The sequence below is a fragment of the Pituophis catenifer genome, unplaced genomic scaffold (assembly GCF_029215685.1).
Source record: "Pituophis catenifer annectens isolate HBS135680 unplaced genomic scaffold, rPitCat1.0.hap2 SCAF_2, whole genome shotgun sequence".
Lineage (NCBI taxonomy): Eukaryota > Metazoa > Chordata > Lepidosauria > Squamata > Colubridae > Pituophis > Pituophis catenifer.
The window spans coordinates 154,738,324-154,752,486 of record NW_027256882.1 but is presented as its reverse complement, the minus strand read 5'-3'; the positions used below and the strand labels follow the sequence as shown (position 1 = coordinate 154,752,486).

Here is a 14,163-nt window from a genome sequence, read left to right as displayed (position 1 = left end):
CCCCCACCAAATGGTGGCGGTATGGCCAGAGAAGCCCCAGAAGGTCATATCAAATTGGTTTGGGGGGCTGAGAGTGGCAATGGGTACTGGATTTGCCCACTTGTAAGTTAGTCTCCCTCCCTCTGTATTCTAAGTTAGAATAAGATATTTCTATTCCTTGAGGTATATTTCTTTCATTCTTTTGTTGTGATTGTTTGCATTGTGATTTTTCTGTGAAACAATGCTCAGGAAAAGTTATCACACTTATGACCATGTAATAGAATGATCTATAATGAAACATGAAATAACTGCATCCCTAAAAGTCAATCTGGGCAAAGGCATTGTCTAAATAATAAAGTTTTCTTTGTAAAAGAAGGCTGATGGAGATTAGACTAGCCAAAGCCCATTTTAGGAGTTTGGGAACTATATAGGTAGTTCTCGGTAGTTCTCGGCTTACAACAGTTCATTTAATGACCGTTCAAAGTTACAATGTCTCTGAAAAAGTGACTTATGACTGTTTTTCCACACTTACGACCGTTGTAGCATCCACATGGTCACGTGACTTACATTTTTGATGCTTGACCACTGACTCACATTTATGACGATTGCAGTGTGTTTCGGAGTCAGAAGGCCTTTTGTGACCTTCTGACAAGCAAAGTCAATGAGGAAACCAGATTCACTTAACAGCCGTCTTACTCATTTAACAGTTGCAGTGATTCACTTAACAAAGGTGGCAAGAAAAGTCGTAAAATGGGGCAAAACTCACTTATTTTATTTATTTTATTTTATTTTATTAGATTTATATACCGCCCTACTCCCGCAGGACTCAGGGCGGTGAACAGCCAGATAAAACACATAAATTACAAAACTTAAAAACAGTATAAAATCTGATTAAATAATTTGGCCCGTGACAATTTAAACAACCCTAATGTTTTTAAGACAAATTTAAAATTCATCATTTGAATTAAAAAGGGAAAAGAAAAAGTTAGGCCAGGCCAAATTTAACAAATTTCTCACTTAACAACAGAAATTTTGGGCTCAATTGTGGTTGTAAATTGAGGACTACCAGTATTAGAAAGCAATCACTCCGATTCTCACTAAAAGCTTGAAAAGCTTCTCTCAAGGCCCTGGTGCAGGTAGAGAATGTGGGCTTTCACATAACTGGGTCTTGTGGAATTTTTGTCTATACCAAGTCAGTCTGTTGAAATAGGGGAATTGTTTTCTGTATTTGATTGGTGCCGATCTAGACTACGGCTGAAGTAGGAAATGTCACACTATAGCGTGCTTTACTGGGGCAACACTTGACATTTCAACAAATGAGTGCAGTGTGCAGAGTAAGATCCAGCTTTTGAAATAATGACCCAAATCTGAACAGAACCTTCTGATGATCAGGAAACATAGCTTCAGGTGAACCAATTGCATAAAAGTTTTCAGGACTTGTGCGTTGTTGTTGTTTGTCTTCCTGGGTGAAGTACTTTTTGATCTGTATTTTTTGTTGTTATTTTGGTAACAATAGTATCGCTTTTTGTTTTTTTCAGAGTGTAATGAACAAGCTGCACACCGTCAGCGTGCCCTATGCAGTGATGAAAACCTGCCCTCTTTCTTGGGCACAGAGAGTTCACACTCACAAAGGTAGTGTGGATATTGAATTGCATGATTGATTATCTCTAGTATTTTTAGCACCTGCAGAAATGAATGGGGCAGGTGATATTTAAGAACTCTCAAGAGACCTCTAATCCTGTTCCAGTTCTCTTATAGACAGATGTCGGGCGGGGGGGGGATGGGACGGGACTGACAATAGGTGTTGAGCTATGAAGTTAAAAGCATATTACCAGGATCCATGATCCATCTGCTTTGGTTATCCCAGGTTGCTTACTTTTTCACCGAATAGTCCTAGATCCTTTTGGTAAACAAATTTCCTCTTCCCAAGTCTGCCTTGGTTCTAAAAAAGTATCCATATATTAAACCTTTTCATTTGTTTTTCAGATTTGGAGAACATCCTTGTGGTTGGTTCTCATAAATATGCCTGTGTTTCTGTGTATTGATTTCTACTTTCTCTTCTGTCCTGGATTTGCAGCTAAAGTAGCTTTGGTGAAGTGTCGAGATTTGCACTGGGCCATGATGGCTCACCGGGACCAAAGAGATGTCAGTTTAAGTTCCCTACGGATGCTGATTGTAACTGATGGTGCTAATCCTTGTGAGTAGGCCTTGATAGTATTGCCTGCTTGTTAAACAGATTTTCTCCCTGAATTTCTCCGATGTCTGTATGAGTGAGAGAATGAGTGAAAGAGTTGGGCATTCCCCAAAGAAGAGACTGCATCCTCCTTGAAAATGTGTATTCATTTTTCATTCTCCATTCCTTTCAAACTACAAAAATAGAAAGGCAAATGTGTGTTAAACAGCTGTTTGCTTTTTTCCACAGTCCTGATATACAGACTGTTTGTCATACATTTTTTGAACGTATGGCAAACATTTAAATAATGTACGCTTGCATCGAACACTGAGATGCTGAATCTAAACTGGTAGTCCTTCGGTCTTTGATGAACAATGCAAGGGTTTGAACTTGCACAGTTCATCAAAGATTAAAGGACTAACAGATTAGATTCAGTATCTCAGCATTCGATGAGGACCTTCCTCTGAGTCTGACTTTTTATTTCGTGAAGGATTTCTAACCTACCTTTCCCGAGCGTTCAGGGCAGATGGTATCACTAAAGCCAGCATCCAGAGCATTATATTTTATTTTAATATATTTATATATGAGTAATAAATAGATGAGATTTGTATACAAAGTTCACTTTTGCTAGACATAGGAGAGTGAAATAGCAGTCATCACGGTCCCTGAAGCAAGTTTTACCTTTCCTTGTCTTAAGAAGAGTTAAATGGTGTCATGATGAATGGTATCAGCAAAGTGGTAAAATAAATGATGGAGAGATAAAAGCACTTCTTAGCCTCAGATTGTGAATAGCTTGCATTCTACTTCCAATCCTCAGTGAAACAATCAAAGTTGTGCGGAATTCATGCAAAAATTGTATCATTAAAAGGGAAAGGTGGAAATATTCCTCTAAAAGGAATTTTAAAAACCAAGTAGCTTTAATGGGCCACCTAAGGGAAGGAAGCAGGAGGGCCAGCCTAACTGTGTTTGAATTGCACATGAGAAATGATCCAAAGGTCTTTGAAAAAAATGAACAACAGATTTTCATGGGATTCCTGCTGCTCAGTGGGCTTAATGAATTGTCTGCCCAGATGGTGCTAGGAAGAAATGAGATTTGAATGCAGTTATGATTTCTGGATCAAGTGGAGGCAGGGAGACTGCAGCAGGGATATGTGTGTGTCGCTCTTTTCTGGACAGGATGCAATCTCTTATTTGAAATTGTATTTTATGATTCAGAAAGAATCTGCAAAAGCTTCTAGCTGTGCATGCCATTATTCAGAATTGCATTCTATATTTGGGATTAAAATTAGTTCTGGTAATTTCTTTTTGGATGCTGGGGAAAAAATAAACAGGTGGAAGGTGATTTTGCTTTTGCTTTGCATAATCCAGCATTTGCAGTTTTATTTCTGCAAGAGTTTATTAAGCTTTGTGCATGGTTGATCTACGGACAATCCCTCTGCAAATGATGATGTAAGATGCTCAAAGTTCAAGTCTACATTACAGCATTGTAATTAAATGAAGCAGTTTAATTTTAGAAAGAGGTACTCTATTACAGCAATTACACATATGTGCAGTGCATTAAATCTTTTAGAAAACAAATTACATTTAGAGGTCTTATAAATAGCAGTCATCATGGCTTTTAAAGAAGCCTTTGTGTTTCTGTTATCAAGCCCTAATTCACTATTTCAGATAAGAATGTAATTGCTTTCCAGGGTCTGTGTCCTCGTGTGATGCTTTCCTGAGTCTATTCCAGAACTACGGGCTTAAACCAGAGGCAATATGTCCTTGTGCTACATCTCCTGAAGCAATGACAGTGGCTATCCGGAGGTAAAATTGGATCTCGCTTTTCCAGGACATTTCCATTATCTGCTAAAGAGACACTATTAATTTACATTTCATGTACTGTATCATTTCTTATCTGGCATTTCAGAAGCTAAAATTAGATTCATTTCTTGAACAGCTACTTCACTATTAAATAACTGATCTTCTCTTTGTATGACAAATCGTTATAACATCTTTATGATCGTTACATCCATACTGAACAGTGAGTGGAGAGACAAAAATTCCGATGGAGAACAAAGTACAATGAATGAAAAATGTTTTTGTAATGAATGTATGAAATTGCAGAACTATAAAAACATCTATAATGTTTTCTGTTTTGCTATTTTTTATTTTACACTGGCTTATATCATGCGGAATATATCAAGGGTTTTTCTGGGGGGGGGGAGGTTTCCAGTTATCCATATCCTATGCAAATCAGTTGCATACTGTAATTTAAAGATTGTAATGGATATTTGTCAGCTTACATTTTGCTCATATAATTAATTTTCTCACAGTCTAGCAAGTGATTATAATTTTTGCTACCATTACCTGAAAGCAAACATTCAATAGAACTGTGTTTCATAAATGAATTTATGCACAGGAGGCTCCTTAGCCATTATTCTGTGGAATTTACTGTGTCAGTTCCTTTCCAAATACTTGGTTCTGATGGGGATTGTAAACACTCAGATGACTAGAAAAGCCTGGCTATCTGAAAATAATTTCAAAATGATGGAATCCAGCAGTGTCCTCCTGTCTATTACCTTATGGCATAGGGATAAGAATAAATGAGATAAATTCAACTTTTTTCTTGTAGGAAAATCTCAAGCTCCAGGCAAGTGGATTCAATTACAAAATTGTGCCTTAAAATATGGAGCCAGGTGCAGAATTAGTTCCTTTTTTTGCAGCTTTTGTAAATTAATGGGAGTTGGAAATTCAGCCCAGTGTATGGCGAAACACCCAGTGATTTACTCATAGGTTCTGATTCATCTTCGCACAACTTTATGGTCATAATGGCATTTGCCTTTCTTTTCAGACCTGGTGTTCCCGGGGCACCTTTGCCTGGAAGAGCTATCTTATCAATGAATGGTCTGAGCTATGGCGTCATTCGTGTAAATACAGAAGATAAGAATTCTGCTCTCACCATACAGGATGTTGGTCATGTTATGCCAGGTGGTAAGTGTCCTTGGAGTGGAAAGATAAGTTACACAGGCTCTCTGATTGCTTTCTTCAAGGTCCTGCTAAGATACAAGCTCCATTTGGATCCTCTTGCCCCCGAACTGTTTGCACTCCACAGTTTCCTTTTAAGAATTGCGATTGAATTTAAAAAATCGGCATTTAAGCTTGCCTTCTTTCGTTTTCCCTTCCCTTTCTTTTTGTGCTTGTGCATCTGTGTGCATAAGCTGCCTTTTGGAACATAATCTTTAGATTGTAGATTTGAGCACTCCCTTCTTTCTATTAATAGTGTGCGTGCCGTTTTAAGAGCCTTTTTGGTTGAAGAGTAAAGGAAATGTGTGCTTAGATTAAATAAATAATAGGAGTAAAGCATCCATAATGCGAACCACATAGCTTACGTTGCTACTGCTGGAGCCCCAGCTGCTGGGTATAATCCTTTGCTGTTGCACTCTTGAGCCTCTGCATGCTGACAACAGATATCTTCATCTACTTGGATATTCAAGTCTTTTGAGGCTTATTTAATTCACTGAGTAAGAAAATGGGACATTGTGTTTGCCTAATCTTTCTTCTGCTTAAGGTTCACATTACCTTGCTTTTAGGACCCTATTGGGTTTTCCCGCATGCTTGCAACTAATTCTCCATCTCCGCCCCTTCCTCCTATCCTGTGTGCAGAAGTCTGAAAATATGCAGAGTAAGTGAAATAGCTTTTGCACGAACAGAATTCTGGAAGCAGGCTTTTTCAGGCGGGGGAAAAATGTCCAAGTGCTTTGTTTGACTCAAATGTTTTAAACAGCAAATACAACTGTGGGCATTAACATTGATTTAAATATGCGGTTTGCTTTCTATATAATAGGCAACCATATTGTGACTGAATCCTTGGAACGCATTCAGCTCCCATTGTATTTCATTTCCTGTCTTCTTAAATATCTTCTGTATTTTCAGCTAAATTCCTGTTCTTGTGTCAGGTGAGGACTTTCATAATAGCATGTGATTTGTTCTAGGAATGATGTGTATCGTGAAGCCAGATGGCTCCCCTCAGCTTTGCAAGACAGATGAGATTGGGGAAATCTGTGTTAGCGCCAGAACAGGAGGGATGATGTATTACGGGCTGAGTGGAGTAACCAAGAACACGTTTGAGGTACAATAATCGAATTGCATTTTCTGTTTTGACTTGGACTATTATCTGGTTTCATTCAGTTAGCTGTTTGGAACAGGTCTGTTGTATTGCTAATTTGCAGTGTTGATAGTGAATGTTGTTGAAAGTGAATGTTTTAGAGCCGCGGTAGTGCAGTGGTTAGAATGCAGTACTGCAGGCTACTTCTGCTGACTGCTGACTGCCTGCAATTTGGCAGTTCAAATCTCAGCAGGCTCAGGGTTGATTCAGCCTTCCATCCTTCTGAGGTTTGCAAAATGAGGATCCTGATTGTTGGGGAAAATAGGCTGATTCTGGAAACCGCTTAGATAGGGCTGTAAACCACTGTGAAGCAGTATATAAGTCTAAGTGCCATTGCTATTTTCTGAAGCTCTCTTTGAGCTGAGATTTCAAGTGTGTTATCTGTGCTCTGAACAGCTAAATTATACCACCTTAATTTTCACTATTTAAGCAATAACTGGGGAGGCAAAGGGCTTTCAGGTTTCATATTAAGCAATACCAGTGAGTCCACTGATTTGTTTATAGTTAAAGTTAAAAATATTTTTATGATATGACAGCATACTATTAATACCGAACCAGAAGTACTACTTAAAATGAGCAAATTAATCATCCACCTGAATTGTGAGTTTTAAGTGTTGTTAATCACTTTGAAGCCAATTTAGAATGGGCATACTGCTGGTGTGTTAACATGCTGGAAGGAAGTTTATTGAGCATAATATATTTTTAAATAAGAATCTTTGTGATGTATTATAAGTCTTACGTTTTCACATTGGATGTCTATCCTGTGAAACTAATTAATTGCACAGTTGGGCACCATCAAAATATTAAGCATTTCTTAACAGCAAGAAATTTCTCATTCTGGTTGTTAAGAAACAAAGAAGTACGATGGGAATAAATATAGGAGCTCCCTAATCTATGAACAGCAGTTCCTTAGTCCTCTGTTTACCTTGCTAAGACATTCCTGCTGGCAAGCCATCCCTTGTTAATTTCTTCTGAAAATGAAGGTCTTGCGATTTAGGCTTCTGTTCAGGATAATTGTAGATACCCAAGGAAAGACTTCTGCAAGCAAGAAGCTCACCTTGTCTGGAATCCTTTCCTGGTCTCCAGTTTTATTGTGCCTAACTGTGAAGTCTTTTTGTTAACTTGCTTGTTTTCAGGGTTTTTTAATTTAAGTTCTGGAAAATGTCAGTGCTGTGATTAAATTGATAAAGGTGCTGCAGTAAAAAGAACAGATTTTTCAGCTGTTTTGTCTTTTTCCAGGCAAAAATGCTTTGGCTGTTCGATCACCAACAATCTTTCTCTTCTTCCAGGTCTTCCCAGTGAATTCAGCTGGTTCTCCTGTGGGAGATGTGCCTTTTGTGCGATCTGGCTTGCTGGGGTTTGTTGGGCCTGTACGTTTCAATTGCCTATTATTATTATTATTGTTATTATTGTGTGTCAACCTTTAGGTTGACGCTGAGTTCTCTCTTATCCTCCACTTCTTTATAGCCCAGACATATATTTCACAGCCTTTGTCATCAACATATGCACAGTTATTCACTGCTTTGCACATCAGTGGTCAGTGACATTTCACAAGTTGAGCCTATGAAGCTGGCATGCATAAACTGGAATGTGAATCCAAGTCTAACTATTGACTATACACATATTATTAAACGAGCAGAGTGGCTGATACATCGTATACTTTGAATGTTTTTGTTGACACCTCTAAGATCCCCCCCCCCCGCTCTCAAATATATCATTTATAACTAGGAGTTTTGGTGCATCCTTATTCCTTCATTGTCTCTGCAGTAGCAACCACAACGAAGAAAAGTACTACCCGACCTCCCTTTTCACTGTATGCAGAATACAGAAGCATATCACATTTTGACTTAATACACATTCTGTGCTTTTAAATTGGAGTATCCTGGTACACGATTTAGCCCAATGCTGCAATTTCTGTTTTTTGTAGGGCAACTCATTACCACTCACCCATAAGCCTTTATAAACAGTCTTATGTTCTTTTGTCTGGATTTATTTTCTTGTATCTGTCATAAATAGTAAATGCTTTTTAATTTTTTTTTAATGTAGATATTTCTAGGGTGTGGAAGCAGGAGGTGCAAGGGGGAATTTACATTCCAGCAAAGTTGGATGGTGGCTAAAATAAAAGACATTTTATAAAACGCAAGGGAAGCATTTGACATTTGTGATAGGCATTTTTTCTTTTCTTTTCTTTTTTCTTTATAGGGCAGTCTGGTATTTGTGGTTGGAAAAATAGATGGGATGCTCATTGTTAGTGGACGCAGACATAATGCTGATGACATTGTGGCCACCGGATTGGCAGTTGAATCCCTAAAGACGGTTTACAGAGGAAGGTTAGTCTACATCTCTCTAAATAATACTATGATGACATTATTTTTTTGATAGGCGATTGTTGGAATCAGGCTGTTCCATTAGTAATGTTCTCCTATGAATCCAAAGCAGTCTCTTGGTCATCTAAATGGCAGATTCTTATCTTCTTCTGAGAGTAGGTTGGGTTTTCCTGAGGTAGCCCTTCTTAATGTCTTCCGGGCTTAATGTCTCCCATCCTGAAAAACAAGAAGCAAAGAAGAATCTGCCGTTTGCCACTCCAGCTTTCACCAAGAATGGTCCGCAGGTCAGGCAACCCAGCAAAAGACAGGGTGGTGGGACCATTTTTAAATCTCCATCTAGACTTGCAGGAGGATTAATAAGTGAAGAACTGCATCTTCCTTGTAAAACGTTCTCTTTCTCCCCAAACATTTGACAGAAACCATTTTATTTTTTACCACCACCCTCAAACAAATGCAGCAGAAAAAGACCAAAGAGAACAAAAAGTCTCCAGCATCTCTCCACCAGTAATCAGCACCCAGATAAGCATAGATTAACTCCAAGGTTAACTTCAGACCAATAATCAAGTCAGCAATACCCCAATCAAGAAACTGCCAAAGAGCCATGAGTAAACAGCCCAACCAAAGAATCTCTGCCCCCACCCACCCAGACAGGCAAGCCACCAGAATATAAACTGACAGCAAACAGCACTCCTTACTAACACTGATGATGTTACGTAGTTTGGGTAATGAAATGTCTGCAAGAAATCAAGGAAGCTCAGAGAGCACCAAGGACCCTCAGAAAAAGATTTGCCCTTTTCATATAGAATAAACATAGGCCAGGATTCAGCCCAGGGGTGGGTTCTACTTACCTTTACTACAGGTTTGCAATGGGAGCGTGCGCACGTGCTTCTGCGCATGCGCAGATCATCAATTATGACATCTGGGCAGGTGGGCGGAGCCTCCCACCGCTTTTATTACTGGTTCTAAAGAACCTGACAGAACGGGGAGCAACCCACCACTGATTCAGCCCCAGCATTGCTAAAGGCACGGCTGCTACCTATAACCTCCCCATTTTTTCCCCTTCGAATTGGCAGCATTAATAATTTTAGTACAGATAACAGATTTCTTGATTTTTATTTCATTAAAATATCAGTCCAAAATATGTGGCAATTACTATTGCAGGCTGCCATCTGTTTGATTGAAACAAACAAAAAAAAAAAAAAAACACCCAAAAAATATTGTGCCAAGGATTTGTACAGTAAAGGGTGTAGTGAGGACATCACCCTGCTCTCAATCATTTAAAAAAAAATACTGAAACTTCATAATGCCATCCCATTTCATGAGAATTCATGTTCTTACTCTAACATGCTTTAACATTTGGTAATCTCGTGCAGTTTTGATTTTTTGCATATCTCCCAGGCACCATTTGAGGGTAAAACTGGTGACACAACTCTGTAAGGCAACTGAGCACAGCTGTACAACCTTTCCTCTGTTTCTTTTTTAAGGATTGCTGTGTTCTCTGTGACTGTGTTTTATGATGAAAGGATTGTGGTGGTAGCTGAACAACGACCTGATGCTTCTGAAGAAGATAGTTTTCAGTGGATGAGTCGTGTACTGCAGGTCAGACTTGTGTTTTCTCTTTCACCATTGACCTGGACTTAGATCTTTTGCAGGCACGCAGGGACTTGTTCGTGACTTATGAAGCATTTGACTCCTTCCTCGAGCTCAGCCTGGTCATCTCCTATACTTACTTTTACTTTTACTTTTATTATATTTATATACCGCCCTTCTCCCGAAGGACTCAGGGCGGTGAACAGCCATGGTAAAAACAGTATACAAGACAAAAAATTTAAAAACTTATTAAAATAATTCAATCACTGGCCAAATTTAAAACACCCAGCTAAAATCGTTATTTAAAACCCCTATCAAAACCCAATTAAAATTCTTTATCCCGTCAGACTGGCTTGCTGGAATAATAGAGTCTTCAGAGCATGACGGAAGGCGCGGAGGTCGGGGATCCTTCGTATGTCCGGGGGCAATTCATTCCATAGGGCTGGGGCCCCCACAGAGAAGGCTCTCCCCCTGGGAGATTATTTGATTATTTGGGAGATCAATTGGTGGTTATGGCCATAAACTAGAAGTAAAGGCCAGTTTACAAAAAAACATTGTAAATCACGGTCATATGACCATGGAATGCTGAAAACTGCCATTAACGTGAACTGATGGCTGACTGCTCAAAATGCAGTTATCATGTGACCATTGTGGGGGGGGGGGTGAATGGCCATGAGAAGTTTGAATCTGTTGTAAGTACTTTTGGGGGGACTCCATCCTAACTTCAGGCAGTCATTAAGCAACTTGTCATAAGTTGACAACTTGTAAAGGCTTGTTTTTTAACAACTTATTTTTCAGTACTTGGAGAATTTGTCTACTCCTTTCTGGAGTTATCTAGGTAAAAAATACAAATATCTCTTCATAGTTCTAGAATATCAACCTTTGTTTTCTTGGTTCTTAGGCAATTGACAGCATTCACCAAGTTGGAGTATATTGCCTCGCTCTTGTTCCAGCAAATACTTTGCCAAAAACTCCTCTGGGAGGGATTCATATATCTCAAACCAAACAGCACTTCCTGGAAGGGTCATTGCATCCGTGTAACATTCTCATGTGCCCACACACGTGTGTAACCAATCTGCCTAAACCCAGGCAGAAACAACCAGGTAATTAGACAAAACTTCTCATAAATGGATTAAAAGTTCTTGGTATTGGTGAAAATGTTTCTTGTCATAATGGAAAAGGAGTGGGCCCCTATTTTTATATCCTGGATAAGTAGTTGGGGGCATATCTTCATGGGGGCAGGTCAGTGGACAGGCTCTGAAGTTGTGCATCAGAACATGACCCTATTATTTTCAAGCATTTTTTTCTGATGCAAAGCTCATTTGGAATTAAAAGTAAATATATGATTGAAGCAAGAAAAAAGTTTCATGACACTTACATTGTAATTTTTATTGATGTACCATGTTTTACCAAAAATAAGACCCTGTCTTATATTCTTTTGAACCCTGAAATAAGCGCTTGGCCTTATTGCCATGCGTTCAAAAGCCCAATTGGTCTTATTATCAGGGGATGTCTTATTTTTGGGGAAACAGGGTATAATACTGTTAATTGCCTTCTTTTCCTAAGTGTTTATACCTTGGTATGTGCCAGCAGGTGTTGGTCCTGCCTCTGTGATGGTGGGGAACCTGGTTGCAGGGAAGCGTATTGCACAGGCCTCTGGGAGGGATCTGGGACAGATAGAAGAGAATGACCTGGTGAGAAAGGTGAGTATCTCTGCCACATTCTCCAGACTTCCTCTTGGCCCTTTCGCGAATGAGGAAGGATGGTGGTTACTTTTTATGTTGGGAAATGCATCTTCTCAAAATTAGATAGCTGTGGATCAGAAGTTGTGGGAAGGAGCAGAAGCTAATGTTGGGTAAGACCAGAACCAATACAAGACTCTTAGCTTATGATCTGATTGTTTCTTTTCATTTCCCACAAAGAGCAAACGGCATAGTAACAGATTGCTCTAACCTGAGTCTGAACTGTCACTACCCCAATTCTTTAAAATAAAGCCAAGAGTAGCTTACTTCTGAAATAAAAATGCTGTAATATTCCTGGCCATTGTTGCACACCTCATCATGTTTCTATGTGTGCTTCTCTCCTGCTCCTTAAATTCTAAGAATCATTAATGTAATTCTCTTACTCACAAAAGGACATCTGCTTCCTTGCTTAGACAAATAGTCAAAATGGCTTAATGAATGTAAGGCAATATTATACCACACATATACTATCACTCAATGGGTGTGAAAGAGATCTGTATCATTGGATTGGATTGTGGCCCTGGACAAGTGCAGCCAAGTCTTGCTCTTAAACTCCTTTCCATTGCTATTTGTTGTTATACTGGACTGTTAAGGAGTAAGAGGCAAAGGCACAGTGTCTTAGGCATCCTGAGATGGGTTAAGTTGGGGGTTCCACTGATACTTGTCAGATAACTATTAAATATTGGTGTCAGGTGCTTCCACTAGCCTGTCTCTAGAATTTTTGCTCATGTGCCTGAGTGGGTTTTTCACAATGCTATACTTCTCCATTTGCGTTTCATAGAGATCATCATTCAAACCACACCAACTCCCCAATTTAATCTTATGCTTTCGATAACATCTTGGTCCACTTTGGAATTATTTTTAATCAACAGTGAGCTAATACTACCCCATCAAACCTAAAACTGCCTCTAGAACAGGTATCAAACTGCGGCCCGCAAGCTGGATGCGTCACACGCAGGCCACACCCACTCCAGCTCCACGAAGGGAAAAAAGGTCACAATAGGTCCCGTGACGGCAACATGACCCCGTGAGTTTGACACCCGTGCTCTACAACTTACTTATTTTTTTTTCCTTTTTGCAGCATCAATTTCTGTCTGAGGTGCTTCAGTGGAGGGCACAGGCAACTCCTGAGCACATGCTTTTCCTCCTGCTCAATGCCAAGGTAGAGATAAAAGTTTTGCATTTTCCCAACATTTGTGTCTTTTGAACTCCTGTGTCTTCTCACCCTTTAGCCTTTAAAAACATTGCTGTTCTTCTGGGCATGAGATGGTTGTTTGTGGAGCTTGGTTGGTTGGTTTGGTTTCTCTTTGAGGGAATATATCTATTTAGAGATATGGAATTTCCTTTCTTTTTCTAACTCCTAAACTATCTAAAGTTCAATTCAACCAATCAATTGAGTGTGTTTTTTGTGCTCGTTTTTGTTTTCCACTTTTAGAGAATAGTTGTGCTGTGTCTTGCTAATTATTCTTGATTACATAATTTGGAGTCCCATTTGGATTTTAGTTGCGGTATATTTTTACATTGGTTGTCAGTTTACTGTTTTAATTACTGTGTTTTCCCGAAAATAAGACTCTGTCTTATATTTTTTTGAACCCTGAAATAAGCACATGGCCTTCTTTTTGGGGGAGGACTTATTATTTTGGGGCATGTGGAGCAAGATGGAACTTCTCTTGCCGTCTTACCTGAATTCCAGCTCTGCATTTAAATATTTTTGGGGAGGGCTTATTTTTGGGGGAGATACTTATTTTTAGCGCATGCGCTCAAAAGCCCAATTGGGGTTATTATCAGGGGATGTCTTATTTTCGGGGAAACAATAGTTTTTATGCATCGGTTATTTTACTTATTACGTTCTGTTTGTTGTGGATGTTTTTTCTTGTATGCTGGTTAGAATCACATTGTGTTGGGCAGCTATATAAATATTAATAAGTGCTTCCTCCTGACTCATATAACAAACTAAATAAGATAAGATAAGAACCTTTATTATCACTTTTTTTCTGTGAACACACTGGCACACATTAAAAAATAAAATTCTGATGCCTACTTTCAGAAGAATATATCTATATACATACTGATACATGCACACACATATTACACACACACACACACACACACACACACACACATTAATCACAGTCCATTTTGAATATGTAGCAGAAAAAAGAGCTTTGAAGGTTAACAAAGTTGATTCTATATGGTACAAAGCTA

General features: G+C 39.0%; 1 protein-coding gene across 2 annotated transcripts in view; it reads left to right on the top strand.

The window, feature by feature from the left end:
- The window catches only part of DIP2B (disco interacting protein 2 homolog B), a 201,469-nt gene that overhangs the window by 164,950 nt on the left and 22,356 nt on the right, over window positions 1-14,163 (top strand). Inside the window, exons 15-25 of one of the 2 annotated variants that reach the window (XM_070937807.1) lie at window positions 1,518-1,611; window positions 2,057-2,176; window positions 3,844-3,958; window positions 4,986-5,125; window positions 6,127-6,263; window positions 7,589-7,669; window positions 8,502-8,629; window positions 10,111-10,225; window positions 11,118-11,319; window positions 11,810-11,919; window positions 13,040-13,120. In XM_070937807.1, coding sequence (XP_070793908.1) covers window positions 1,518-1,611; window positions 2,057-2,176; window positions 3,844-3,958; window positions 4,986-5,125; window positions 6,127-6,263; window positions 7,589-7,669; window positions 8,502-8,629; window positions 10,111-10,225; window positions 11,118-11,319; window positions 11,810-11,919; window positions 13,040-13,120 — 1,323 coding nt within the window. Of the gene's footprint in view, window positions 1-1,517; window positions 1,612-2,056; window positions 2,177-3,843; window positions 3,959-4,985; window positions 5,126-6,126; window positions 6,264-7,588; window positions 7,670-8,501; window positions 8,630-10,110; window positions 10,226-11,117; window positions 11,320-11,806; window positions 11,920-13,039; window positions 13,121-14,163 lie in introns of both variants that reach the window. The other variant, XM_070937804.1, reaches the window with a different exon arrangement.